Here is a 27,495-nt window from a genome sequence, read left to right as displayed (position 1 = left end):
AACTTTTGAAATACACATCAGAAAAATTCTTTTTCACCTGTCATGAGTTGGAGTTCAGAAAATCTGGTCACAGAACTCCAGACCTTCAACAAATGTTTGTCAAATTAATGCATGAGACTTAAGACAAAAAGATAAACATTAAATCCCAGCATAAGTCCAAAAGATCTTACAGAGTGTAAGACAAGAACATAATGGTATACATACTTCTTAAGAAGCATGCCAACTAAGCCATTATTGAGGTAGCTATCTAACGAATCCCTATCACTTTCTCCCAAGCAGCTTTTAACAAAGCCATTGTATTTCAGCCTCCGATCATCTCAAGGTAGGCAATTGCCTAGAATAATATCTATTCAGTGCTCAGACAAAACAAAAGCTACCTGTTGGAGACTTTATTGGCATTCTTGGATACTATACAGTCATTAAAAAAAAAAAACAACCACCCTAAATTTACACTATTTAGCTATATGTCACTAACAGGCTAGCTTGGATGTTTACTACACCAAGGAGAGTTGGCTTTTTTCCCTCTCCTGGCTTTTATCCCGCCCCGCCCTCCTTCAGTTTAAATTCAGTTAAAACAGTTCAAGAAGCCAGCTAATTAAATCCTAAATTCTGTGCTGTTCCACCGACAAAAAACATAGTTCAGCGCTTGGGAAAAGCTCGCTCTCAAAAAAGACTGTGCGTTTAAAGTTGCCAGATATCGCGAGCGGCTATGTTTCTTCAAAAGTGCAGACCACACCCCAGAGGAGCCCTGTGCACCTTACGGGTCCAAAGGCGCGCGGAGGAATAACCTATGCGGTTTGGGTTCCGAAACTGTTCGGTTGTGGGAGTGAGGAAGGGGACCGTCTACGTGAGGCCTAACCTTCCGCAAGAAACGAGACAGAGGGCTGGGGAGACCGCGAACAAAACAGAGCGAGCAGGCTCCGCGCTCGGGCGGTACCCGCGGGGGCCGCTGCACGGAGCAGGAGCCCGGGCGCGCTGTCTTCCTCCTCCTCCCGCCGCCCGAGGGCGAGCGCGGCGCTCTCCTCCCGTCCTCACCCCGTCCGCGTCCACTGGCAGCCCCCGACTCGGGTCGGAGCCGCTCCGCCCCACCTTTCCCGCCCGGCGCGCGGCAGCGACCCCAGCCGTCACGTGTCCCGGCAGCCGCCAAGTGAGGCCGCTTTTGCGACGCGGTGACAGCTAAATGGTGCGACAGGAGGAGCTTACAGCCGCGGCCGCTGCGCCCCGCGACGAGAGGCCAGAGGCGGCTCCAGGCGTCGCCCGGAGGGAGCGACTGGGCGGACGGAGTCGGCGCGGGAGGGCGGCGGCGGCGGCGGGCGGGCGGCGAGGGGGAGCCCGCTATGAGTGCCCTCGCTCCCCGCCGCTCTCCATGAACCGGGCGGAGTAAGCCGCGCCGCCAGCAGGGGCTGCGCCTCCATGAAGCCCTAGGTTTTTTTTTTTTTGTGTGTGTGTGTGTGTTTTTCCCTTTCTCTCTCCGCTCCTCACCCCCCCTCCCCGGTCCCGTCCCGCCTTCTCCCTTCGCGAGCGGCGGTCGCGTCCAGGTGCGGAGTCCAGAGCGGAGTGCAATGGCGTCCAACCCCGAACGGGGGGAGATCCTGCTCACGGAGCTCCAGGTAAGGGCCGCGGCCCGGGTGCGGGGCGCTGGCGGGGAGGCAGAGGCGGGTGAACCTGGCGCGGGGTCGGGTCCCATGGAAGCCCTGCGGCCGCCGCGCCCCTCGCCCGCTCAGTGCGGGAACTTGGGGATGTCTGTCGGGAGCCGCTTCCTTCGGGAGCCGGACCCTCCCCCGCCCAGAGCCCGGCCCACCGCTGCCTTCATCACCTACCGGAGGGACCCCGTGTCTGCCCGCGGCCGCGGTCCGCGGTCTCCCGGCCCCGGGCGGCCCGCTCCCCGCCCCCTCCCGGTGTCAGAGCGGTGGGCTGCCGCCCCTCCGCCGCCGCCCGGCCCCGCCCCGCCCGCGCCGCTCTCCGCTGTTCGAACTCCTTTGAATGACTCCGGAGCTGCTTTCTCGTCCCTCCCCTTCCCCTCCGACTTCGCACAAAGAGCGCCCCATAACTTCCAGCCCCCAGACAAGTTTGTGTGTGTGGGGGGGGGGTGTTTTTTTTGTTGGTTTTGGTTTTTTTTTTTTAAAAAAAAACGTGTCTTACTAAATGCTGGCTTTACTTCACCAGCCTCTTCAGGTGACTATTTCTTTTCTCGAATTCGAGGGCTACCTTTTTCTTCTTCCTATTTTTACTAAGTAATATATGGGATCCCCGTTTCTCAGTGACTCCCGTGCTCAGATTCGGAAGCTTAGATGCTGTTGCTCTTCGGACTTTCATTTTCCCTCCCGTTTGACCACCCGAGAAAAAGCTACAGAAGTTGTTTACAAACGAGAAGGGCAGTCGACTCAGGGAAAATGCTGGGCACCGCAGGCCTGCAGGAGAGGAGAGCGGATGGGGTCCCTTAGTTAGCTAAGTCCGTGTCCAGTAGCAATGTTATTGTTTCCCATTTCCAGCTAAGTATCTGATCGTGTAGGCACGATTTTTGTATCTAGGGCTCTCCGCTACCCTATTGGATCTAGTGTTCATTATTTTGGAGTTTTCTAGAGATGTTTACATCTGGATTAAACTTTCATGCCTGTTTTTTGACTTAAACTTACTTTGACTCGTTTTAATGTAGTCGTCTCATAGACTTCTAAGAGAAGGGGGAAAAAAAGTCATACTTCTATTTCTTTAGTGCGTTGGACAGTTACTTTTTTTTAAAGACTGAGTTTAGACACTGAAGGATTGATTCTTGATGTCAAAATTATTGCAGCTGCTAAATTTTTTTTGCCTTTCAAATGTGTTTTTCAATAGATCTCTGCATACGCAAGGTGTAAGTGCAAGATGTAGGTTTGAAAGTATTATCATAATACTTGATATTTCCTCAACAAAAATAGAGATTTCAGCAAGATATACCAATGAACTGTTGCAAACTTGGAATCCTCTGGAAATGCAAAGCTGAATTTTGTATAATTGAATATGTTGCTATATAGTTTTTAAGTTATTCTTAGCTTTTTATAAGGAGGTCTTACAGCATACCACATTTGCGAAATGAATGAAATTTATTGTTTTATTAATTTACATGAGATTTAAAATGAAGTTTGTTTGAGGCACAATCGGAAATGCATTCCATTGCCTAATCTTGAAATATGAATAGGTTCCTATTCAGAAAACATACACACACACACACACACACACACACGAAAATGACAGGAGCTTTGGAGTGGCTTCAGAATTATATAATATTTGGTATACTAATTTGTATTTTATAGACAGTTGGCATGAAAGACACTGGGCCTGAAAACATTTTTATGTGTATTAAAATATAACGTTTGGAAACTTTTAATAATAATCGGTTTTGACAATAACAAGGAAGCAAGTTAGAGAAATAAGAAATTTTAAATATGACTGTTTTAAAAATGGGACCAAAGTAAGGGAATATCTAAAGTCTTTAGTTTAAATAAACTAAAATGTAACCCAGAAAAAGAATAGTTTTTATTAAGTGTTACCCTATAGGTTGTCATATATACCCAGGGCATTTTTCTTAGTGTATTTGACTCCCATTTCTAATGCATTTGAACTGTATAATGTTTATTAAAATAATTGAGATTAATTATATCAGCACTTAAGATAAATGGTGAAAAAATTTGCCTCACCAGGCACTTCCATCTATTCAAACATTTTATTATTTCATTGGGTCAAAAAACTAGTCTATACTAAATATTTATCAAACTTGCTGGTAGAACCAATATTTTAAAAGCTTCTAAGTTTGAATTTATTTAAATTAAAAGGTCATTTAGTATGTAGATCTTAATGCTTCTCTGCCAAGCTATTTTAAGTATTTAAATTGTAATTTATGTCCCAAGTTTAAAGATTTATGTTTAGTAGTTAAAAACTGCTACTTTGCCATATCTTGTCTCAGGAATACTTGTTTCACTCTGAAAGTTACATGTTACCTACTTTTAATGAAATTGATGTTTATTTTGAAACATTATATATTTAACATTTTCAAATTATTTTTCAAATTATATGGCAGAATTTGCAGTACTTTAGCACTTGAACTGGAGTTATATTATTGATAACCTTTGGTTATAGGAAGACAAAACAAAGAAAATCTAAAACTACAGTACTTTGTCTTGTTAATTACTATAATATTTCTATGTAGTAATGTTTACACATGAACTTTGATGGCTAAAGACTTCAAAGTGTAAGGAAGAACATTTATTTACTGTAGTAAAAATTAAAATAGGCTATTTAGAAATATAAAATTAATTGACAATTTCTTTTCTTTTTTAAATTTGAAATGTAGTAGGAAACTTAATGAGCTAGTTCTGTGAGGCCAAAGAAGTTAAAGTTTATTTTCAAGGAAACTGGATTAATTAAAACTATATGAAGAATCTCAAAATGGCCAAAACCGGTTTGGCTCAGTGGATAGAGCGTCAGCCTGCGGACTGAAGGGTCCTGGGTTCGATTCCGGTCAAGGGCATGTACCTGGGTTGCAGGCACATCTCCAGTGGGGGATGTGCAGGAGGCAGCTGATCGATGTTTCTCTCTCATCGATGTTTCTGACTCTCTATCTCTCTCCCTTCCTCTCTGTAAAAAATCAATAAAATATAAAAAAAATAAAAAATCTCAAAATGAAAATGTTGGCAAATTTTATAGAATTCAGACCCAAATATTAACATACTAGTAAAGTTACCTTGTCAATTAATGGGGATTCATCTCCATCAAAATGCCTTATAAAGTGCTGGGAATCTGAAGTTCCATTCTCAGCAGAATTTATTTAGTAGAACTGACTTGTTCAAGTGGTTGTTGAAGTAGTTAGCCTTAAATTTACAGAGATTCATTTAAAGAAACATTTAGTGAGTACCTACTAAAGCCATATTGAAGGATATAAAAATGACAAGATATGGTTTTTACTTTCTAGCAGAGAGTAAAACAATAACATTTATTGATTATTTGCTGTATGTCAGACATTGCACTTGGTACGCTTATGTACCAGTACACCTTATTCTTTACAACAGTCCAGTAAGGTGGGTGGGTATTATTTCCAATTTACGGATCAAGAAATTAAGTTCAGGGATGCTCCACAGTCGCATTGTGTTTGAATTCAGATCTATATGTTTGCCCACTACACTATTCTTTAAGCTGCCACAGTTCTGTGGATCCATAAATGTTTTGCATTCCAATGTGGTAGATGTGTAAACTTTCTAAAAATTGGCCAAACATAATTAACCAGAGTTAGCTTGAATACAAACTTCAAACTACTTGTTAGGCACCTCTATAACAAGGAAAAATGATTTTCACATTCTATTTAGTAGTCTGTAATTTGGCAGTGCTTTATTATGGTGAATAGGTGTGATGTTCTACAAGGAATAACAGTACCACTAAGTTTTTGCAGGTTTTTTTTTCACTTAAAAATTATTGATTCTGATGGAAGTTGTTAAATGTTCGCCCAAAACTTTCTAAAGATTTTACATTTCTCTGTAGATTATCCGTAAGATAAACTTAGCTTTAAAAAATTAAGCTTATGTTTAGCCAAGCTATGTTTGGCACTTAGTAGATACTCAGTACATTGATGAGAAGGCACCAGTTTTCACCTAGGATGAGAAATGCCTTGACTGTTCTAAGAGAACTTGGTTATAATCATTGACATAAGAAATTACTTTGTTTTCTTTAATTTACACTTCTAATCTTTTGTCTCAAAAAATACTCCCTTGACAAGTTCAAAAGGGATTTCTGCACTAGTTATATTACATCTACATACAGTCCATTGCTATTTTATCGTTTGATGGGAAATTGGGAGGTGGCGTATAATTTTGCAGTGATGCTAGAAAGGACTGTGTTGGGAGGATTAAAATTTCCAGGTGTGTTGGGGGAATGTAGTATGAGAAAGTAGGCAGGATGGGTAAGATAGATTTTACAATTTTTTCAAGTTATAAAAGTGATACATGTTCACTGTAGAAAATTTGGAAAATGTAGGAAGCACACACACAAAAAAAGAGAATTTGCTCATAGTTCTCACTCAAAGATAACTGACAAACTTTTCCAACCTATAAGCCCCATAATTGAGTCTGTTTCTCCCTTTCCTTTCTTTTTTATTGAGATATATTTAATATACTAAATTGTGTAATTTTAAAATGTTCAACATATTGATTTGATATTTTCCTCCCTTTATCTCATTTTACTTACTAGAATTTTTGAAGGGAAATGAGGTTCACAGAGTTTTAAGATATGAATAGCTATAGGTTGAAAAAATTTTTGCCACTTTTTATAGATAAGCAGATTTAAGTAGCTTTGTTTATATATTTTTTTTTAATCTCAAAATGTTTCGATTGTGAGTCAGTACTTTGAGATACAGTTAAGAAGAAAAACAAGTGGTGAGTACAGTATGGACTTAGTAATAGACAGTGATACATAGCATAGACTCTGAATAATAAATTAGTATGATGGTTTTCAGCTTAGATTTGATTCTTGCTGCTCTTAAATAAATCTGCATATTTTGTTAAATAAGGCATATCTTTAAATAAATTCCCAATTTTTTGACTACCCAGGTAAACATCTCTGCTGAAACGTGTTATAAAGTGATGACTCTAAAATGGATCATGTTTTTCTGTCATTTCTAATTAGTATAATAGATATTAGTTCTAGTCTCCTACAACTCCTACTATTCCTATTTGATCAATGTTTAAATAAAGATAGGTAGGGGCACCTTGTAGGCATTCTTTGTTTATTCCAGGGCTTTGCATCTGATTCCTTGAGTTCTCCTTTTCTGCTTTTCAAATTTGGCAACAGTTAATTTTCACGCCTTTTATCAGTTTATTCTTATGTGTTATACTTTCAAACAAGTGGGAAGAGTGAAGTAGTAGTTTATAGAGGTGAAAATAATGTTGTTTCCAGAAGCATAAATGATATTTGAATAGAATAGTTAATTCTGCATCATTTCCTAGGTAAATGTGTTGTGTTGAACAATTGTCAAATGTCTACTCAATTTCAAAAACCAATTTTACTCTAATTGGAGTATGAAAAAATCATATGACATTTAATATTAACTTTTGATATACAGCAGAGTTCAAACTTGGCAGCAAAGTTAGAAAATTAAAAACTAGTTAAAAGCTTTAAAAAGATACTTAAAATTTTGAATGGGAAAAACATACTAATGAAAAAATAACTTCTAATATCTTGGACAAGCAGAATAGAGAGTATTTATTTTGACACACTCAGTTTCTCTTATTTTTGTCTAATGAAACCTTATTTGAAACTAGCTCTATTGTCACAGTTTTTCACAATCTAACAAAAAATTTGTCTAACATTATGTACATAAATATTGTCTGTTAAAAATAAAGAACAGAAAAGCCTAGGAGGAGTGTATTTGATGATACGAATACCTTAGATTGGAAGGTAAATATTAGTGTTATAAAGATAAATTGTTACACAAGAATTACATAATATATACCATTATTGGGACTTATCTATTTTAGAAACTTGGCAGTGATTACTTTTTTCTAATTGATTAAGCTTTACCGTCCTGGCTTACAAAGACCTTAATTTATTGGAAAGTTGTTATAGTGGCAGCATTTGGAATTTATTTTAGATATAGAAGACAAATTTACTACCCACTACATGTGGTGAATAACATATCTTTAAACATTAATTGCATTGTTTTCCCTTCCCTATAGTTACTAGCTTAGTAAATCTCTATAGAAGTGCTTGTTATTCCTGTTTCAGAATTTTTACTGAACAAATTTCATAACATTTTTAGATTTTTTTTTTTGTTTATTAAACCTTAGGTACACTGCATTGGATTAATCATTATCTATCATTATACTAAGCACCCATGGACAACCATTCTCCATCTCCCCCCAGAAGCTAGGAACTTAACCTACATATGGTTTTTCTCCTTTCCATCTTCCTTTTTTTGTCAACCTTTCATCAACCACGGTAATCATCATCTTAAATTTTATGTTCATTGTCTTCCTGCCTCACAGGGTAGGTGAATGCCGAACTTGAGGAGATGATGTCTAGCTTCCAATGTGGTTGAGCCCATTTATATTCATAGTAGAGCCTTGTTGCACGAAATTCGTGCACTGGGCAGGGAGGGTCCCCCTCAGCCCGGCCTGCGCCCTCTCTCAGTCCAGGACCCCTCGGGGGATATCTGACTGCTGGCTTAGACCCAGTCCCCGGCAGCCAGACATCCCTCTCGCAATCCTGGATCCCTTGCTCCTTACCGCCTGCCTGCTCGCTCCTTATTGCTCAGCTGGCTGCTCCTTACAGCTCAGCTCACTGCTCCTTAGCGCGCTGCCATGGGGGCAGGAGAGGCTCCCGCCACCACTGCTGCGCTCGCCAGGTGTGAGCTCAGCTTCTGGCTGAGCGCCTGCTCCCCCTGTGGGAGCGCACTGACCTCCAGGGGGCAGCTCCTGCATTGAGCGTCTGCCCCTGGTGGTCAGTGCGCATCATAGCGATTGGTTGTTCTGCCCTAACGGTTGCTTAGACTTTTATTATATAGGTCAGCAATATATGAGATAAAAAAGATCCTTATCCAATCCTCTTCGACATTTGATACTATGTTTTAATTTTTACAAATCGGAAGAGTGTAATATGCTCTATGATTGTGGTCTAGATTTGCATTTTCCTTATCACTGATGTAGAACATTTCTTTTTATGTTTACTGACCTTTTTGTTTTCAGTTAAATTCCTATTCATGTGTCTTGCTGATATTTCTGTTTGTCTCATTGATTTATAAGAGTTCTTTATAGTCATGTTAATCTTTTGTTTATATTGTGACTGTCTTTTCTCAGTTTGTAACTTGTTTTTTCACTTTTTTTAGGGAGTTTTTGGGAGGGGCAGTTTTACTTACTACTTTTTTCTTTTTAAAAAAATTGATTTCAGAGAGGAAGGGAGAAGGAGAAAGAGATAGAAACATCAGCGATGAGAGAGAATTGTTGATTGGGCTGCCTCCTGCATGCCCCACACTGGGGATCAAGCCCACAACCAGGGCATGTATCCTGACCAGGAATAAACTGTGACCTTCTGGTTCAGAGGTTGAAGCTCAACCACTAAACCATGCCAGTCAGGTGGGAGGGACAGTTTTAAATGTTTTACCTTTATGGCAAATACTCAGAATCATTTACATGATTGTGGTCAGCAAGCCTGCACTTAACTCTATTCTAGATTTGGTATAGAAAGGGTAAAGTTACTGAGTTTATGATCTGCAGATTCAGTTATCCAAATGAACAACCATAGAAAGTTGTATAAAATATTGCATCACTTAACACATACTAGACACTCAATGTTAATTAACTCAAAGAGTGAATTTAGAAGCAAAAAAAATGGTTAAAATTCTATATGTAAATAGTTCAACTGCTCATTTTTCCTTTTTCGTAACTCTTCCATGAAAAATACTTTTTATTTTAATATTTTATTCTTTTATTTGAAGGGCATTAGATTCCAAGTATAGAATTATATGTGAATTGGTTGTTCTGATATGTGCATAGCTTGTCAATAAAGTGCTGGAGTTGGTCATATTTAATATTGGTTATAAACCAGAAATTATTATTCTCTTGCCAAATTTACTGATATTGACAAACCTGGAATCCTAAATGGAGTTTTTGTCATTGCTGTGCTTTCTAGATGAAATTTTTTTTTTTTAAATTTTAGTCAGATTTGTTAATCTTTTCTTTTATTGTATATGCTAAGAAATTGTTCCTTAATCTGGAATAGTCACCAAATTTTCTACTAAGAGTTTTGAAGTGTTGTTTTTTTGTTTTTCGTTTTTAAATATGAGTCAATACATTTTTTTTGAGTCAATACATTTGAAGTTGATTTTTTAATGTGGAGTAAAATAAAGGTCTGAGTTATTTTATAATTTTTAAAGTATTATTTTGAAATTTACAGTATATATATATATATATATATATATATATATATTCCATGTTCAAAGGCTGTTAAATCGCGTTGTTTACCCATATCTTCAGAAAAAAATCACTTCTATTGTCGTGGTAAACAACCTGCTTCCCAATTTATAATGGTCTGGCCCTCTAGAATTTCAGCACGAAATTATAGCTAATTTTCCTATAAACGTCAGGTGGTCATAATCTAGCCACTCAGTGTATATCTTATAATGTAAATTTAAGATAAAACACTTCACTTTTTAAGGAGAGAAATATTTCTGAATAGCCTTACTTTTTATAAGTTAGAAATTAAGATTACATCATATTAGGTTATATAATAAGTTATATCTGAAGTAATTCTGTATAATAAAACCCTAATATGCAAATCAACCAGTGGAATGACCAGTCACTATGATATTCACTGATCACCAGGGGCAGACACTCAATGCAGGAGCTGCCCCTTGGTGGTTAGTGTGCTCCCACAGGGGCAGTACTGCTCAGCCAGAAGCTTGTCTCACAGCTGGCGAGCACAGCAGTGGTGGCGGGAGCCTCTCCTGCCTCTGCTGCAGGTGGGCAGTAAGGAGCGAGGGGTCCTGGACCGCAAGAGGGCGCAGACCGGGCTGAGGGGCCCCCCTACCCCTAGTGCACGAATGTTGTGCATTGGTCCTCTAGTTTTTACATGAATCATTAGTAGCTCATTTTTTTCTTATGGTACCAGTTTGTGTTTCTTCTATTTTTTGTTGCATCCCCTGAAACCTTGGGTTAGTAAGATCTTTGACTTAACCTCTTGCTAAGTCCCCTCACATTCCCCAGTTGTGGTTCAAACCTTTTATATTTTCTCAGGTCATCCAACCAATTCCTCCTCCTTAGTTTTCAGCAAATCACTCACCTACTCACTGCCTCTACTGAATGACACTTAGGATTCATTGAGATTGTCCTCAACTTTTCTTCTCTTTATTTTATTCTCTTTATTCTTGGCATTTTAACATCTTTTTTTTTTTTTTTTTTAAATCCAAGTTTAAGGAAAAGTTGTTTGACTTTGCTAAGGCTATTATACTCTCCTGGACCGGATGGGGTTTTCATTCTCCCTTAACTCTGCCTCGAGATAAGTTCACATCTCTCTCTTTTTCTAATTATGTTTTTTCTTTAATACTGTTATCCCCTCAGACTTCTTTTAATCATCATACTCCTTTAAAGAATTTCTTATTTGTGTTTAATTTCTATCGTTTATTTCTTAACTTATTTAAATATGACTTCTGTCCCATTATTCTGTTGAAATTATTCTTTTTTTTAATAGAGAAATACTGATTTTAATCCACCATAAGGTAAACAACAGGCGTCCTTTATCTTTCAGCCCCAAAATTAACAAAAAACTGTTGAAACAAGGCACAATTTACCCCCATTCTTGTTATGTGACTCCTGTCGCACACAAAAAATTTCTATGAAAATGGTAAAACAAAAATAGAAGTCTGAGTTTTAAAAAATGTATTAAAAAAACGCCCACAAAACCTGTCAATAATATTCCTTATTCTACAAAATAGCATCAGTAAGAAGAGTAAAAGGTATTAAAAACCATTACAACATCATTTCTGAAATGCAGCTTGTCCACCTCATGTTATCCCTACAAAAGAATTATCATGGAATAAAAAAGGACTTTAAAAATCTCTGGTCACGCTTTTATTAGTGTTCCCCCTGCAGTCTCTGAGATGCGAGGAATGTGCTTCTGCCCCTGGCTATCACTGCTTCTGAGGAGTTAGGGTCACACTTCTAATCTGAGGGACCTGTGTCTGTGATGAAGGGAGGGTGCATCTGTGTGTGGGGGCGGGGCGGAGTCCTTACCTAAGCGTCTTTAACTCCTCACTTGGGGAAGAGATAGTGAGTGGCCATACCTACCTACATAATATGTCAGCTTATGACCCAGCCCCCCGCTTCCTTCCTGAGCTGCCTGGAGGGTTCTATTGCAGTCACTGGGAGGGATTTAGCTAAGGCTGACCCTTCCTCCCCTTGGGTCTAGGGGGAAAAATAGCCCTGAAATTATCACCAGTGTGGACAGTACTCTAAATGGGCCCCAACAGTGCATCCCAGCCCTTTATACTGAGGTGAGGGGAACATGCTGGGTAAAATTCAAGCATGGCAGACATCATTTCCAAATCTACCCTAGAAAAAAAGCATCCTGGTCCCTTAAAATGTCCCTCTGAAATTATTCTTAAAAGCACCATTGACCTCTTGCTCATTCTAATCCTTAGAGGTAATTTATATTGTCTCAGGTTCCTGAAAGTCTCTTGTTTAAACTGAGCTTCATGAACTCTGCACAATATTGGTTCCTTTTCATTCATCATATCTGTCTTTATTTGCTACTATTGTTTTTTTTTGATAATTCTTTTTTTAATTTACAAGTTCTACCCTTTTAGCCTATTTTTCTCTAATTCTTCAGATTAACCACCAGAATTAATCACCTTGTTTTATCTCAGGGTTGCAGGGAATATAAATCCAATTAAATTAGCTTACACAACAATTGGGTTTATTGGAAAGCTACAGGGACATTTCACTTAATCAAGAGTAGGGCATATTGTCAGGTCCCTTGAGGACTAAGTAGGAAAGTAGAGGCTTTATTTCTCTGTAGGGCTACATGTTCTCATATCTCTTATTCTTTAAGTATGTATACTTCTTTATATTCCTCTGTATATTGATTCTCTTTTTATGTCATTCCAAGTGGTACTCTTAATTTCTGAATTACATTAATTTACAAGTCTAATGCCTGATTTACTTGTTCAGTGCTACAATTATAAATTACTAGAGGCCCGGTGCACGGATTTGTGCACTGGTGGGGCCCCTTGGTGTGGCCTGTGGGGATTGGGCCAAAACCGGCAGTGCAACGCCGCCTGCAGCTCCTGCTTGCCACTCCCACCTGCTTCTCCTGCTCATCCTTGCCCCGCTGCGCCTGCTGTGGGCTCGCACCCAGTCAGTCCTGGTCAGGAGAGGCTCGCACTGCTGCAGCAGCACTTGCCAGCTGTGAGTCATGCGTCTGGCACCCGTAGGTCAGCTCAGTGGCACGCCTGCTGTGGGAGCACATTGGCCACCAGGGGGCAGCTCCTGCATTGCCCCCTAGTGGTCAGTGCATGTCATAGCGACGGGTCATTCGATCATCTGGTCGGTTGGTCACTTAGGCTTTTACGTATATAGATTGAATGAGAAAATCTGATACCACACAGAACATGTACCCCTTATCTAGTCAACTATGACAATGAAGGAATAGAGTTCTCCATACCAATATGTGCAAATATGGCTGCAAGGACTCTCCTGTGAGCTAGTGATAGGGACCGTTCTCTGAGAAGGAAATATAGGTTAAGAAAGCACTTCCTTTAAACGCTTTTAGTAACTTACTGATTGTGGAATAAAATACATTAGACCTTCCATCATCTGGCTCTTATCAGTCTTTTCAGATTTTTCTCCTTATGCATCTTCCACTCTGTGATATTAAACTATTTGCAGTCCTTGGAACTAGTACACTGCTGTATAGCTCAATATCTTTGCAAATGCTATTTCTAATTTTAAGATAATATTTATCATCTGTCTGAAAAGCTTTTGACAAGTTGGACAATCCTTAAAATTCTGCTAAGAAAAATGTATTCATTGAATATATGAATATATTCATATCATATAATCAAGAAGAATTTTACTTAAGATACATTTTTGATAAGTAAATTTAGTGATTGGTTATGTAGCACCTAACAACTTTCGTAAAATATTTTGTTGTAGTATTTTAACACTTAGTGATCGTAGTATTGGGCCTAAATACATACATGATTTATGAGGAAAAGGATGACCTCTTTTGTTTTTGTTGTCTATGATAATTTTGTCCTCCTTTCTTGTGCATGTGTTTTTAATGTTAGTATTCTCATCAATATCCTAGTATTACCTTGCTATGCTCTTTATAACCTGAGAGTACAGCAAGGTTATGCTACATCCTGCCTCTAAAATAAAGAGTTAGTGTTATCTTCTAAGGAAGTTAGAAATAACTATATACAATTAACAAATAACTGGACATATTTTGGGGCCTTGTTTTTCTTGTTGTTCAATATATAACTTGCTCAACCACAGCTCTATTGCCAGTGCCTAAAACCAAACCAAGCATCAAAACACTACACTACAGGTTTAATACTACTTTTTCTAGCCTTGTGAGTTCTTAATAGAGCACCAATATATTCTGTCCAGCTAGATCCTGTACAAGTAAAATGCTTAGCTCTTGGTCATGGTGTGGTAATGTAGTAAAACTTGATTCATTATGGGGTTACTATAAGTTTTTCTCAGTAAATCTGATGTTTCCATCTCTGAAAAGCACTTTATTTCCTTTATTGGTGACTTTAGATTTCCAGTTAGCTATACTATCAGAAGTACTTATTTGTTTCAATGTGATGCTTTAAAAATTTAATTGTAAAATACACAGTTACTTTGTTAATCATTTCTAAGTGTACAGTTCAGTGACATTAAGTACATTCACTGTCATCACCATCCGTCTCCAGAACTCTTTCCATCTTATAAAGCTGACACTTTGTACCCATCTATATATATTAAACCCTGATATGCAAATAGACTGAATGGCTGAATAACCAAACAATTGAATAACCGGTTGCCATGATGTGCGCTGACCACCAGGGGGCACGTACGGATGGTGGAGCAGGTGAGTGGGAGCGCCAGACCAAGGCGGGTCGCCAGTCACTGTCATCGGGGAGAGCCTCTGGTGGTTACTGAAAATTCTTTGCTCCCGCCCAGCATTCACACCTCCTGCTGGCGCCGGCCCTGCTCGCACCTGCTGCCGGTGCCCGGCCCCGAACACCTGGCCCTGATTGCCCAGCACCGTCAGTGGGTGTGAGTGGTGGCTGCCGGCCCCTCAGGGCTTTTCCACCTGCCCCTGCTCTTGAGGGGCGATTGGGGCCACCAGCTGCCTCTTGCACCTGCTGCTGGCGACAGCGCCACTCGCACCCGCTGCAGGTGCCCAGCACCACTCCCAGTTGCTCAGTGCCATCAGCGGGTGCAAGCGGTGACTGACAGTCCTGATTGCCCCTGAGGGCTTCTCCACCTCCCTCTGTTACTGAGTGGAGATCGAAGCAGCAGCTGCCGCTCACACCCGCTGATGGTGCTGGCCCTGTTTGCACCTGCTGCTGGCGCTGGCCTCAATTGCCCCGTCAGTGGGTATGAGTGGGCCGGTGCCATCAGAGCATGGGAGTGGTGGTGGCTGGAGTGGGCTGCCAGCAGATGGGACTGGGGGATGGGCCGAGACCTGCACCTGTGCCCACTGCAGCCTTGCGGCCCACAGTTCCTTTCAAGGTACACGAATTGGTGCCCTGGGCCCCTAGTTTATTACTGTCTTTTATCCCTTTTCCCCAGGTTATAACAAACACTTTTATACTTTCTGTCTGTATTAATTTGATATAAATGGAATCATACAGTATATGTCCTTTTGTGACTGGCTTATTTCACTTAATATATGTCATCGAAGTTCATTCATTTTATAATGTGTCAGACTTTCCTTCCTTTTTAAGCCTGAATAATATTCCATTGTACTACATTTTGTTCATCTGCTCATCTGTTGATAGATACTTGCGTGGCTCCTATGATGTTTTTCTTTATCAGTGTAGCACTGTTGGCGGTTATTGTACCTACTAGTAATTGTGATCATTTGCTAGTCTGTAACTGTTATTCAAGGCAGTACCAATAGCCACATGTAGATTTTAAATTTTAAATTAAAATTTAATTCTTCAGTCATTCTAGCTACATCTTAAGTGCTCAGTAGCCACATGTGCCTAGTGACTGCCATGTTGAACAGCTTTAATATTCTATCTAATAATAGACAAACATGGTAATTAACTGTACCTCCGACACGCTTCCCATTGGCTAATCAGAGCGATATGCAAATTAACTGCCAACCAAGATGGCAGTTAACTGCCAACAAAGATGGCGGCTAATTTGCATACTACTGGCAGGGCAGGACAGTGCCATCCCGCCTGCCCCGCTGCCATCCGGGCCCACTGTGACCCGGGCTGCAGGCAGCTTGTATGGGACCCGACCCAGGGCTGGCGGGCAGGACCACAGCAATCCGCCACCGGACATGCCCACAAGCGGCCTTCCCACGGGGATCCCTGGCTGGCGGGTGCTAATGCACCGATCAGCCACCGGCTGCTCCCACAAACGGCCTTCCCGTGGGGATCCCGGGTTGGCGGGTGCTGATGCACCAATCAGCCACCTGCTGCACCCGCAAACAGCCCGCCCACAGGGATCCCGGGTTGGCGGGTGCTAATGTGGGGATCTGTGGCTGGCAGGTGCTAATGCACCGATTAGTCACCGGCCACGCCCACAAATGGCCTTCCGTGGGGATCCCGGGTTGGCGGGTGCTAATGCACCGATCCCCCACTTGCCACGCCCACAAACGGCCCTCCAGTGGGAATCCCGGGTTGGCAGGTGCTAATGCACCGATCAGCCACTGGCTGTGCCCACAAACGGCCCTCCACAGGGATCCGTGACTGGCAGGTGCTAATGCACCGATCAGCCACCGGCTGCGCCCACAAACTCCCTTCCTGCAGGAATCCCGGGTTGGCGGGTGCTAATGCACAGATCAGCCTCCGGCTGCGCCCACAAATGGCTCTCCCGTGGGGATCCATGGCTGGCAGGTGCTAATGCATGGATCTGCCAACAGGCACAACTGGACCGCCTTTGCCCTGTGCAAACTATGCAGCTGGGAGAGTGGAGTGGGGCCCCTGGGAGCAGGGCAGGAACTGCCTGGGGTTTGCGTCAGGCAGCCCAGAGCAGAGTGCCAACTATCCCGACCGGTTGCTCATTCACTTGCTCATTCATTCACTCATTCACTCATTCACTCACTCAGCAAACCCTCTCAGGTCCTTGACACCAGGCCAGGCACTGAAGTTGAAGCAGGATAAGACAGAGCTATGTTCTCAAGATGTTAGTAATTCAGTATGCAGCCAGGAGAGGGGCGCTGGGAGCAGGGCGGGAACTTTCCTGTGTGGGCTTCAGGCAGCCAGGATTGGGGCCGGAACTTCTGCCCCTTAGCTGCTTGCTCATTCACTCCCTCGCTCATTCATTCACTCATTCACTCACTCATTATTCACTCACTCAGCAAACCTCTCAGGTCCCTGGCACCAGGCCAGGCACTGAAGTTGAAGCAGGATAAGACAGAGCTATGTCCTCAAGATGTTAGTAATTTAGTAGGGCAGAGCAGGCACATGAACAAGGCAGTTGTATGCACTGATGCAGTGTACTGGGTTCAGTGAGGGCTGTAACTAACGCCGACTTTGTTCTCTTGATAAAATGGGGCCTCGGGAGCCAGGCCGCCCCAAGCCTGTAGGTCTGTGCCTAGGCCAGGAGTGGCTGGGGTCCCGGAACATGACAGAGGATGCAGGTCGGGCTGAGGGGTCTGGCCCCACCCCTCACCCTCACCCCTGAGTGCACAAATTTTTTGTGCACCGGGCTACTAGTCCTTTATAATAAAAGAGAAACATGTAAATTGACTGTCCCTCTGCTACGCTCACCAGCCAGTCAGGAGAGTATGCAAATTAACCCAACAAAGATGGCGGGTTTATTTGCATAAGCAGGCACCAAGTGGCCTGGGTCCTGGGAACATCCTCAGGACCCAGGCCACTCCTAGCCTGTAGGCCCACTCATAGACCCTGAGCAGCCGGGTCCCAGAATGCCCCTGGCCACTCCGGGCATATGGACGCAGGCGCCAAGTGGATGTTCCCACCCCGTGGCCGCGTGCGCAGGCGCCAATCAGCAGCCTGGGTCCACGGCCCCCAGCCCAGTGCCCGTTACAGGGTGAACAGTCCAGGCCAGGCCTCTGCGATCGTGGGGCAAACAGAACAGGCCTCCCTGTGATCGCTGGTGGGGTGAACAGGCCAGGCCTCCCCTGGATCGCTCACGGGGCGAACAGAACAGGCCAGGCCTCCCTGCAGTCACTTGCGGGGTGAACAGAACAGGTCTCCCCGCAGTCAATCGTGGGGTGAACAGAACAGGCCACGTCTCCCCGCGATCCCAGGCGAAGAAGCCCTTCCGCTTACCAGCCTGCGCTATGGACCTGTTCGGGTGGGTGGCGCTGGAGTCTGGGGCCTCTAGCCTGCAGCCACAGGAAGTCTCCCGCTCCCCAGAGTTAGGAGCACCAGCCCAGGTCCACCCAGCGCAGGGTCCTGACTGCCGGGGTGAGTTCCTGCAGGCTGGGGTTTGATCCTTAGGCATTAGCAGTAGGAGACCAGTACCTTTCTTATTGCTGTGTGTCCAGGTTTTAATTGAACAAATGCCCGGTGGTCCTGGGCGCCAGCTTAGCAAATTCTTTTAGGAGGAGAATTCTGTCTGGGTTTCCTCAAATTCCCTCAGCCCCTACTCACTCCTCTGTAAAGGCGCAGAACAAGTGAGGCCCCTTAAATAAAAATCAGAGGTCTCTGGCAACGGTGGGCCTCTCTCATCACAGTCATTTGGACTGGATGGCATTTGAGTGTTTATCTAGGCACCATGACAGGGAACACACAAGTTGAAGTCATGATCTCTGCCCTTAAATAATTCACAATGTTCTTAGAGCGAGTGGATGATAAAAGCGCAGTAATGACATCAGAATGTAAGGCAACAATACAGAGAGGAACAGAGGAATTGCTAGGATGGTTTTCCAACAATTAGTACAAAGAGTATGTGCTGTGAATTTAATAAAAAAAATATGCATGGAAGTAGCTGCTTCATGAGTATGGGATCCCTTCCTATTTTAAAGGAAGCTGAGTTCCATGTGAACTGGGTAATATGCTATGATATCCGAGGCACAGGACAAGGGAGGCCCTAAGGGAACTGTGCTTTGATATTTGAGTCGTTCTTTATTGTTCAGTGTGATTCATTTCTGCACGCCTCAGTGTTGTAATAGTTAAATTACTAGAATAATACATCTTGCTATAAAATAGTACTAGAAGAGCAAATGATCAGGTGACATTTATTGTTATTTTCTATAAATGAACACCATCTCTGTTTTGCTAAAGTGATAGGTATTATAGAAATATTCAGATAGGGAGACCTACAGGCTTGATTACAAGTGAAGCTTACTATCACAACCTAAATTTATTGCTTAAAAAAAGAAAGCAGGGAGCCAGCTAGAAACTGAACCAAATATAAGCCCTTGAAGGGCAAATGTAAATTGGATAAGCTTTGCTATTACAAGAGCAAGAAGAAAAAATTCAGATGCAAAAATGAGAAGCACATTGCATCCATTCTAAGTTGCTGTTAAAGAAAAAGAATGATACACTATGAAAATACTTAATACAGATTGTAAAGAGATTTGTTCAAAGAGGATTTCCTAGAGTAGGTGGTATTTCAGTTAATTTTTTAAAATGTGAAGAGGTTAGCTAGATAAGAAAAAGGTGTAGGGGTCCCAAATTGCAGAGGGTGCAGGCAGGGCTGAGGGACTTCCCCACTCCCATGCACGAATTTCATGAACCGGGCCTCTAGTATATAATATTTCCATCATTGTAGAAAGTTCTATTGAATAGTGCTGGATATTAAATGCATAGGTCTACTTCTATACTTTGAATTTCGAGAAGACAGAAATGTCCCTTGTGAGCTAAAGAAACATTTTATTTACATTTGAATATAGAAAATTATTAGTTTTGTTTAGAAAGTAATTATGTCTGTTTAAATATGTTTTTGCAGTGAGTCGAGAGGATTTTGTTCAGACTCTGCCTGGAGAGTATTAAAATACTTTGTATTGGGTGAATTTTAAATAAACTGGTTTTCAAGTGAAGTAAATGATAATCATTTTCTTAGAAGTTTAAGGTATTAAAAATATATAAACCTTTGTATTTGTTTGCAGCAAAGATTTACAGAAAAATAGTTTTAAGTTTTAAGTCATATTTTGTATCCATCATTCTCTTACTTAGGGGCATGTATGTTCAATTACATTCGTTTTTAGGAGTTGGAGTTTGATCTCAAGGCGTAGAAAACAGCAAATGATAATTAGTAGTAATTTGGCTAGTTTTTTCATGTTGAGATCTTTTTTAACATTTTTAAAAGGTTCATTGATTTTTTAAAAAATATGTTTTTTATTGATTTCAAAGAAAGGAAGGGAGAGTGAGAGAGAGAGAGAAACATCAGTGATGAGAGAGAAACACAGATGGGCTACCTTCTGCTCATCCACTACATGCCCCTGCACTGGGGATCAAGCCTGCAACCCAGGCATGTGTCCTGACCAGGAATCAAACCGTGACCCCTTGGTTCAAGGGTTGATACTCAACCACTGAGCAACACCAGCTGGACATCATATTGAGATCTTAAAACAACTTATCCTAGGAATTCTATATTTTTTAATTTTATTTTTATGGAAATATAATTGACATATAACATTGCATTAGTTTTAGATATACAACATAATTATTTGAAGTGTGTATATATTGTGAAATGATTACTACAATAAGTTTAGTTAACATCATCACACCACACAGTTATAATTTTTTTTGTTTTAATGAGAACTTTTAAAATCTTTCTTTTTTGGTTAACCTTCAACCAAAGATATGTTTATTGATTTTATAGAGAGGAGAGAGAGAGAGACAGACAGACAGACACAAACATCTATTAGCTGCCTCCTGTTGTGCCCCAACAGATACGTACCCTGACCTGGATTTGAACGTGCAGTGTTTTGGTGTATAAGGACAGTGATGGCAAACCTTTTGAGCTCGGCATGTCAGCGTTTTGAAAAACCCTAACTTAACTCTGGTGCCGTGTCACATATAGAAGTTTTTTGATATTTGCAACCATAGTAAAACAAAGATTTATATTTTTGATATTTATTTTATATAATTAAATGCCATTTAACACATTTCGTACCGCTCAGGAGTTTTCTCGTGTTTCGTCCGCCATCTGTTAAGGACCGCTCACGAGTGTTCTCGTTTTTCACGCCCATGGAAAAAGGAGCGAATCTAGATACTTATGTAAATTTTGTTTGGTCCCTCTTCATAGAGGAAAATGTTTTACGCAGTACCATATGTTAAAGTACTAGGAATTTTAATTGTTTGTTTTTGTAAATAAAAATGTTATAATTATTGAAAAACAACACCTAAAGTACATTATGATGATTTAAATAACATGCAGTTTGCCCAAAAATGTGCGGTCCCTGGCGTATGTCTTAGAGATTTCTATGCGGTATGCAATTTGTTGACAAAGAAAAATCAACCAAAAAATGAGTTCTCGTGTCACCTCTGACACGCGTGTTATAGGTTCGCCATCACTGGTATAGGATGATGCTCAACCAATTGAGCCACCAAGCACTGAGATTAGATTAAACCTTTTTTTTTTTTTTTTTCCTGACATCCTCAGTTGTCAGCTTTAGGGAACTGGAGGGACAGGTTTATAGAGAGAGAGAGAGAGAGGCATTCTTTATTATTTTGGATTCATTGTATGCTTTTATGAATACCAGTTTGTTAACCTGTCTTTTAAAATTACTCTTTAAAAGATACCACAAGATATTTTTAATGCTTGAAAGAGTTTTGAACCAGCTGAGTATGTTTAGAAATTATTTTAACTTGCTGAATAACTGCTTGAGCTTGAAAATTCATTCAAATCTAGCATTTTTTAAGTAACTATAAAAAATATTAATTCATTGAGCATATAATTTGAAAGACTGTAAGCTAAAAGAATAAAATTCCTCATTTCTAAAAATGATAGTTTATGCATTTCTTTTCAAAATTAAATAGAAAATGGATCTAATCTCATTTAAAAACGCCTAAACTTTACCTGTTACTGCATTCATTTAAAACAATTCATTTTGAATAGTAAGGAATAACAAATTAGCCTATTTATTTTGATTTTGTGGAAAGAGAAAGGAGTGATATTAATAAGCAGCTCTGGAATGGGTATCTTTTAAAGCTTAATTATTGGAGTTGAGCTAAGAAAGGATAGCAGTTCAAATTCCAGCTCTTTATAAAACAAAAACTTTCATTTTCTGCGACTCTTGGCTTACTACTGTTACAATTAATGAGCTGATATAATAATGAGAAGTCGCTAAAAGCTAAAGAAAGTAGATAATTTTTTAAATTTGGTGTATGTGTAGATAGCATAAAAATACTTCAATAATCAAGAGTAAGGTAGAATTAAATGAATTTTTTTTCTCTTGCTGTAGATATTCTATTACTCAAATAGCAGAAACAAATAACAGATACTGAATTCAAAAAAAAGCTACCAAACCAGAATTTCACAGTTCACTTTTTTAATACTAACATTTTATTGTTATCTGATGATACTTACAGCAAGTTTTTGTTTTTTTTTCCATATCTAGGCAAGGATGTAATTTATTAATTCAGGCAATAGGAATGCCTATTGTATACCCACTATTGTAATCAGATATGACCAAATGAATTGTGGTAGTATTGTGATGTTAAAACAGATACCGGCATTGCAGTAGTTCCTAGAGAAACTTTTAAAAATTAATTTAAAAAAATTGTATTAAGACGTTTATTGAGTCACCCTGACAGGAGATCAGTTTTTATGATACAGGTATTGCCAACTAGACACCAGTGAAAATTCTTATTCAAAACCTTTTCTTTGTGCCCAGCTGGTGTGGCTCAGTGGTTGAGTGTCAGTTTGTGAACCAGGAGGTTACTGGTTTGATTCCTTGTCAGGGCACATGCCTAGGTTGCAGGCTTGATCCCTAGTAGGGGGCATGCAGGAGGCAGCCGATGTATGATAGTTTTCTCTCATCAGTGTATCTATCTCTCCCTTTCTCTCTCTTAAAAAAAAAACCACACACACAAAAAAACACCAAACCCTTTCATTTATATAAAAAGAGCAGTTTACATAGGGGCTTGCATTGTTGAAAGGATTCTATTTCAAAATGGAACCGTATAATTCTAACTATAGCACTTAACAACTTTAGAAAAGTGATCAATGCCTGGCCACTGACCAATGCCTGGTCGGTGTTGCTTAGTGGTTGAGCATCCAACTGTGATCCAGGAGGTCACAGTTCAATTCCCAGTAAGGGATCATTCCCAGATTGTAAGCTTGATCCCCCAGTGTGGGGCATGCAGAAGGCAGCCAATGGATGATTCTCATCATTGAGATTTCTGTCTCTCCCACTCCCTTCCTCTCTGAAATCAATAAAAATATAAAGAAAACGGATCAAAATTAATCCTTATATTGCTTAATAAAAACTTTTTAGCCCTGACTGGGTAGCTCAGTTGGTTAGAGCATCATCCCAATACTCCAAGGTTGCAGTTCCATTCCTTGTCAAGGCACATACAAGAAGCAGCCAATGAATGCATAAATAAGTGGAACAAAAAATTGATGTTTCTCTCTCAAAATCAATAAATAAAAATATTAATAAAATAAATTTTAGTCATCCATAGAGTATAGAGGAGAGGTCACAACATGCCTTCAAGGGTCTAGGCCAGTAACATAGCATAAATCAATGAAGGAGGTGAGTGTAATGGCCATAAATATATTGTGGCATTGGCATTGATGGGTAAGCAGATGTAAAGGCATCTGGTGGCACCCACTTCTCAGCTGTAGTCATTTGTTTCTTTGTGGGCCCTTGTTGCGTTTTATTGGGAGATATGTTCTAAATTTTAAAATAAGTGTTCTAATTATTAACAGATTATTAACAAAATAAAACATGTTTGTAGGACCATCTCTGCCACTACAGTAATTTGTCTTTATGAAATTAAATATTAAAGTGTCTACCATATTCAGTTATTATGTTAAAAATTATTGTATATGCAAAAAAAATCGGACATGGCAATTACGTTTTAGAACAGCTTTGTTGAGTAATGCATCCTGAGATGATAGAAATGTTATATGTTTTTGGTAACTATTCAATATGATAGTCACTAGCCACATGTGAATTGGGGTAGTACAACTGAGGGACTGACTTAAGTTAAATTTAATGTATATTGCCACATGTGGTTAGTGACTACTGAATTGACAGTGGCACTCTAGAAACTAAAGTCAGTTGCTAAGACAATCATGAGAAGTTACCAGCTCAGGCTTCAAATTATATTTCAGAACTGCAATGGAAGGGATGGCTTGAGGTCACACACAGTTTCTAAGTGAATTGTACAGGCGGTTGCTATATAGGACTTCAAAGGAGGAGAGTGATCACTTTAAGATAAGCTTTAGAGAGCAGGCGAAATTTAAACTGGCTTAAGGGATAGGTAGACTTTTATTAAGAAGAAAAGATGTTCAAGGAGAGTGAGATAATGGGAACTGAATGCATGCAGGCAGGAAAAATTAATGAAAACTTCCTATTTTTGATTCAGAAAGTTTTACCACTTTAAAGTTTCCTAGTCCGTCATGTGTATTTGTGTTTTTCTCTTATGATGAAAGATAATTTAACTCCAAGAGCTATAGGGGACAGCAAATGAAAGCTCTCAAGTGTATAGTTATTCATGAGGTATTCTAGTTTCAGTTGAAACTTTTTCTCTTTAGTAGTTACTGGATCTTTTCTTTGGGGGAATTATATGTAATTTGCAGCATGGTGTTTGAAATATTTTGTATTCTCTTTATATGCCAATTTAAAGGAATGATTTCTTTATTAGTTTAGTCAGGGAAATCTTTGGCTAATGACAGTTATATTTTGTGTAAAAAGTGTTTTATGAATTAAAATATACTAATGTCCCTGTCAAAAGGTTTCTTTATGTGATAAGAGCATTTTCTTCATTACCTTATATAAAAACTAGAGGCCCGGTGCACAAAAATTTGTGCACTCGGGGGGGGGGGGTCCCTCAGCCTGGCCTGTGGCCTCTCGCAGTCTGGGACCCCTCGGGAGATAACAACCTGCTGGCTTAGGCCTGCTCCCAGGTGGTAGAGGGCAGTCCTAATCCCTAGGTGCAGCCCCTGGTCGGGCTCAGAGCAGGGCCGATTGGGGAATTGGTGCGCTGCCCCTGTCATGCACAGAGCAGGGCGGATTGGGAGGTTGCGATGCCACCCTCAGTCATGCTCAGGGTAGGGCCGATTGGGGGGTGGGGCACCGCCCCCTGTCAGACTCAAGGCAGGGTCTATGGGGAGGTTGCGGCGCCACCCCCTGTCACGCACAGAGCAGGGTCAATCGGGGTTGGGGCACTGCCCCCTGTCACGCAAAGAGCAGGGCCGATCAGGGGGTTGGGGAGCTCCCCCCGTCATGCACAGAGCAGGGCCCATAAGGGGGTTGGGGAGCTCGCCCCTGTCACTCAGAGTAGGGCCGATAGGGGAGTTGGGGCACCGCCCCCTGTCACACACAGAGCAGGGCGGATCAGGGGGTTGGGGTGCCGCCCTCTTATCACCCACAGAGCAGGGCCGATCAGGGGTTTGTTGTGCCGCCACTGTCACACTCAGGGCAGGGCCGATGGGGAGGTTATGGCTGTACCCCATCACACACAAGGCAGGGCCTGGGGGGGGGGGTTGGGGCGCTGCACTCCGTCACACACAGAGCAGGGCCCGTGGGGTGGGGGTTGGGGCGCCGCACCCTGTCACACACAGAGCCGCAGGGTGATCAGGGTTTGGGGAGCTCCCCCCTATCAGGCACAGAGCAGGGCCGATCAGGGGGTTGGGGTGCCTTCCCCTGTCAGGAACAGAGCAGGGCCGATAGGGAGATTGTGGCCCCGCCCCCTGTCACACACATTGTCGCAGGGCGATCAGGGGGTTTTGGCGCTGCCCCCTCTCACGCTGATCCCGGTGCCTGGAGGCCTCGCGGCTCCGCTGATCCTGGTGCTGGGAGGCATATTACCCTTTTACTATATAGAATAGAGGCCTGGTGCATGGGTAGGGGCTGGCTGGTTTGCCCTGAAGGGTGTCCTGGATCAGGGTGAGGGTCCCCACTGGGTGCCTGGCCAGCCTGGATGAGGGGATGATGGCTGTTTGCAGCTGGTCACACCCCCTTCAGGGTGGGGGTCCCCACTGGGGTGCCTGGCCACTCTGGGTGAGGGGCTGAGGGCTGTTTTCTGGCTGACGGGTGACTGAAACTCCCAACTGCTCCTTTTTTTCTTTTATTCTGGGCCAGCTTTAGCTCTGGCTCCAGCTCTGAGGCCTCTGCTGCTGAAAGAAGGTATCTGGTTTGTTTAGGTTCTATAATCAAAACAATGTATAACTCCAGCTCTGAGATCCCAGCTCGCTGAAAGCTGGTTTCTGGGGTTTTGTTTAGCTTCTGTATTTGTTACAATGTTTCTTAAACTGCAAGCTCAGAGGCCAGCAAGGCAGGCAGGGAACGTTGGAGTCCTCCGTCACTGAAGCAAGCCAGCCTCATGTTAGTTTCAAGCTGCCTGGCTGCCGGCTGCCATCTTGGCTGGCAGTTAATTTGCATATCTCGCTGATTAGCCAATGGGAAGGGTAGCGGTCCTACGTCAATTACCATGTTTCTCTTTTATTAGATAGGATGTGGCTTATACTTCATAGACACTTAGGAAATATTCTTACCTAACTCCCCATTCATGATGAACAATGAAATTCTTGTCTATTAAAATTTATAGAGAGAGATACTTTTAGAGTGGTGATTGTTTTAATTTATATTAATAATGTTACTTACATTATATATTACAAAAATGTCTAAAGTATGCAAATAGTTTTATAATGTATTTTTTTAATATACTTTTATTGATTTCAGATACGAAGGGAGAGGGAGAGAGAGAAACATCAATGATGAGAGAGAATCAGTGATTGGCTGCTTCCAGCACACCCCCTACTGGGGATCAAGCCCGAAACCCTGGCATGTGTCCTTGACTGGAATCAAACCTGGGACCCTTCAGTCTGCCAGTACTCTATCCATTGAGCCAAACCGGCTAGGCAGTATTATAATTTAAAGCACTATTTTATCATCAATATTTTAATTACCAGTTATTGAACACTTGTTAATATGACAGGAATCTGCTGAACACCTCAATCTTTTTATTTTACTAATCCTCACAATAGCCCTAAGATATATTGGTTTATTTTCTTTATTTACATGTAAAAAAGAGTGAGAAATAAAGAAGGCATAGAGAAGTAAAATTACTTGATCGTGTTACATAGCAAGTTAGCCCAACTGGATTTTGAAACTAGGTCTTTCTAAATCCAACTGAATGCTTATTTCACTGTATATTTTATATTTTAATATATTAAACAATTATAGGGGTTTATTGTTGAATTTTTGTAATAAATATTGTTTCCATCACAGAATGTGATTTGATTTACTGTTGAATTCTGGGAACAGCATAATGTAATAAAGAGCTGAGGTTACTAGTTATAGATCCATAAAATATTAATTGAGATGGGTACGTATCAATTTAGTCTAATCTCATTTTACAGATGAAAAAATGAGGTCCAGAGAGGTTAAGCGATTTGTCTAAGTAAGGGAACTGGGACCGGAACCCTGATATTCTAACTAGTAGAGTATGATTTTTCATGAACAACCTTGAAATTTTTTTATATATGTGTTTATTGATTTCAGAGAGGAAGGGAGAAGAAGAGAGAGATAGAAACATCAATTATGAGAATCATTGATCAGCTGCCTCCTGCACACCCCCACTGTGGATCGAGCCCACAACCCGAGCACATGCCCTTACCGGGAATCGAACCATGACCTCCTGGTTCATAGGTTGGCGCTCAACCA

General features: G+C 41.4%; 1 protein-coding gene across 4 annotated transcripts in view; it reads left to right on the top strand.

Moving 5' to 3' along the window:
• The first annotated feature begins 1,286 nt into the window (after positions 1–1,286).
• The window catches only part of PKN2 (protein kinase N2), a 148,949-nt gene continuing 122,740 nt past the window's right edge, over positions 1,287–27,495 (top strand). For all 4 annotated transcript variants that reach the window (XM_081087818.1, XM_081087819.1, XM_081087817.1 and 1 more), the window contains exon 1: positions 1,287–1,610. In XM_081087818.1, the coding sequence (XP_080943944.1) occupies positions 1,563–1,610 (48 nt within the window). In that variant the 5' untranslated portion in view covers positions 1,287–1,562. The remainder of the gene's footprint in view (positions 1,611–27,495) is intronic.

This window comes from Myotis nattereri (assembly GCF_964212035.1).
Source record: "Myotis nattereri genome assembly, chromosome: 3".
Taxonomy (NCBI): Eukaryota; Metazoa; Chordata; class Mammalia; order Chiroptera; family Vespertilionidae; genus Myotis; species Myotis nattereri.
Note: the sequence above shows the minus strand (reverse complement) of the source record. Positions and strands in the feature narration are given on the sequence as shown.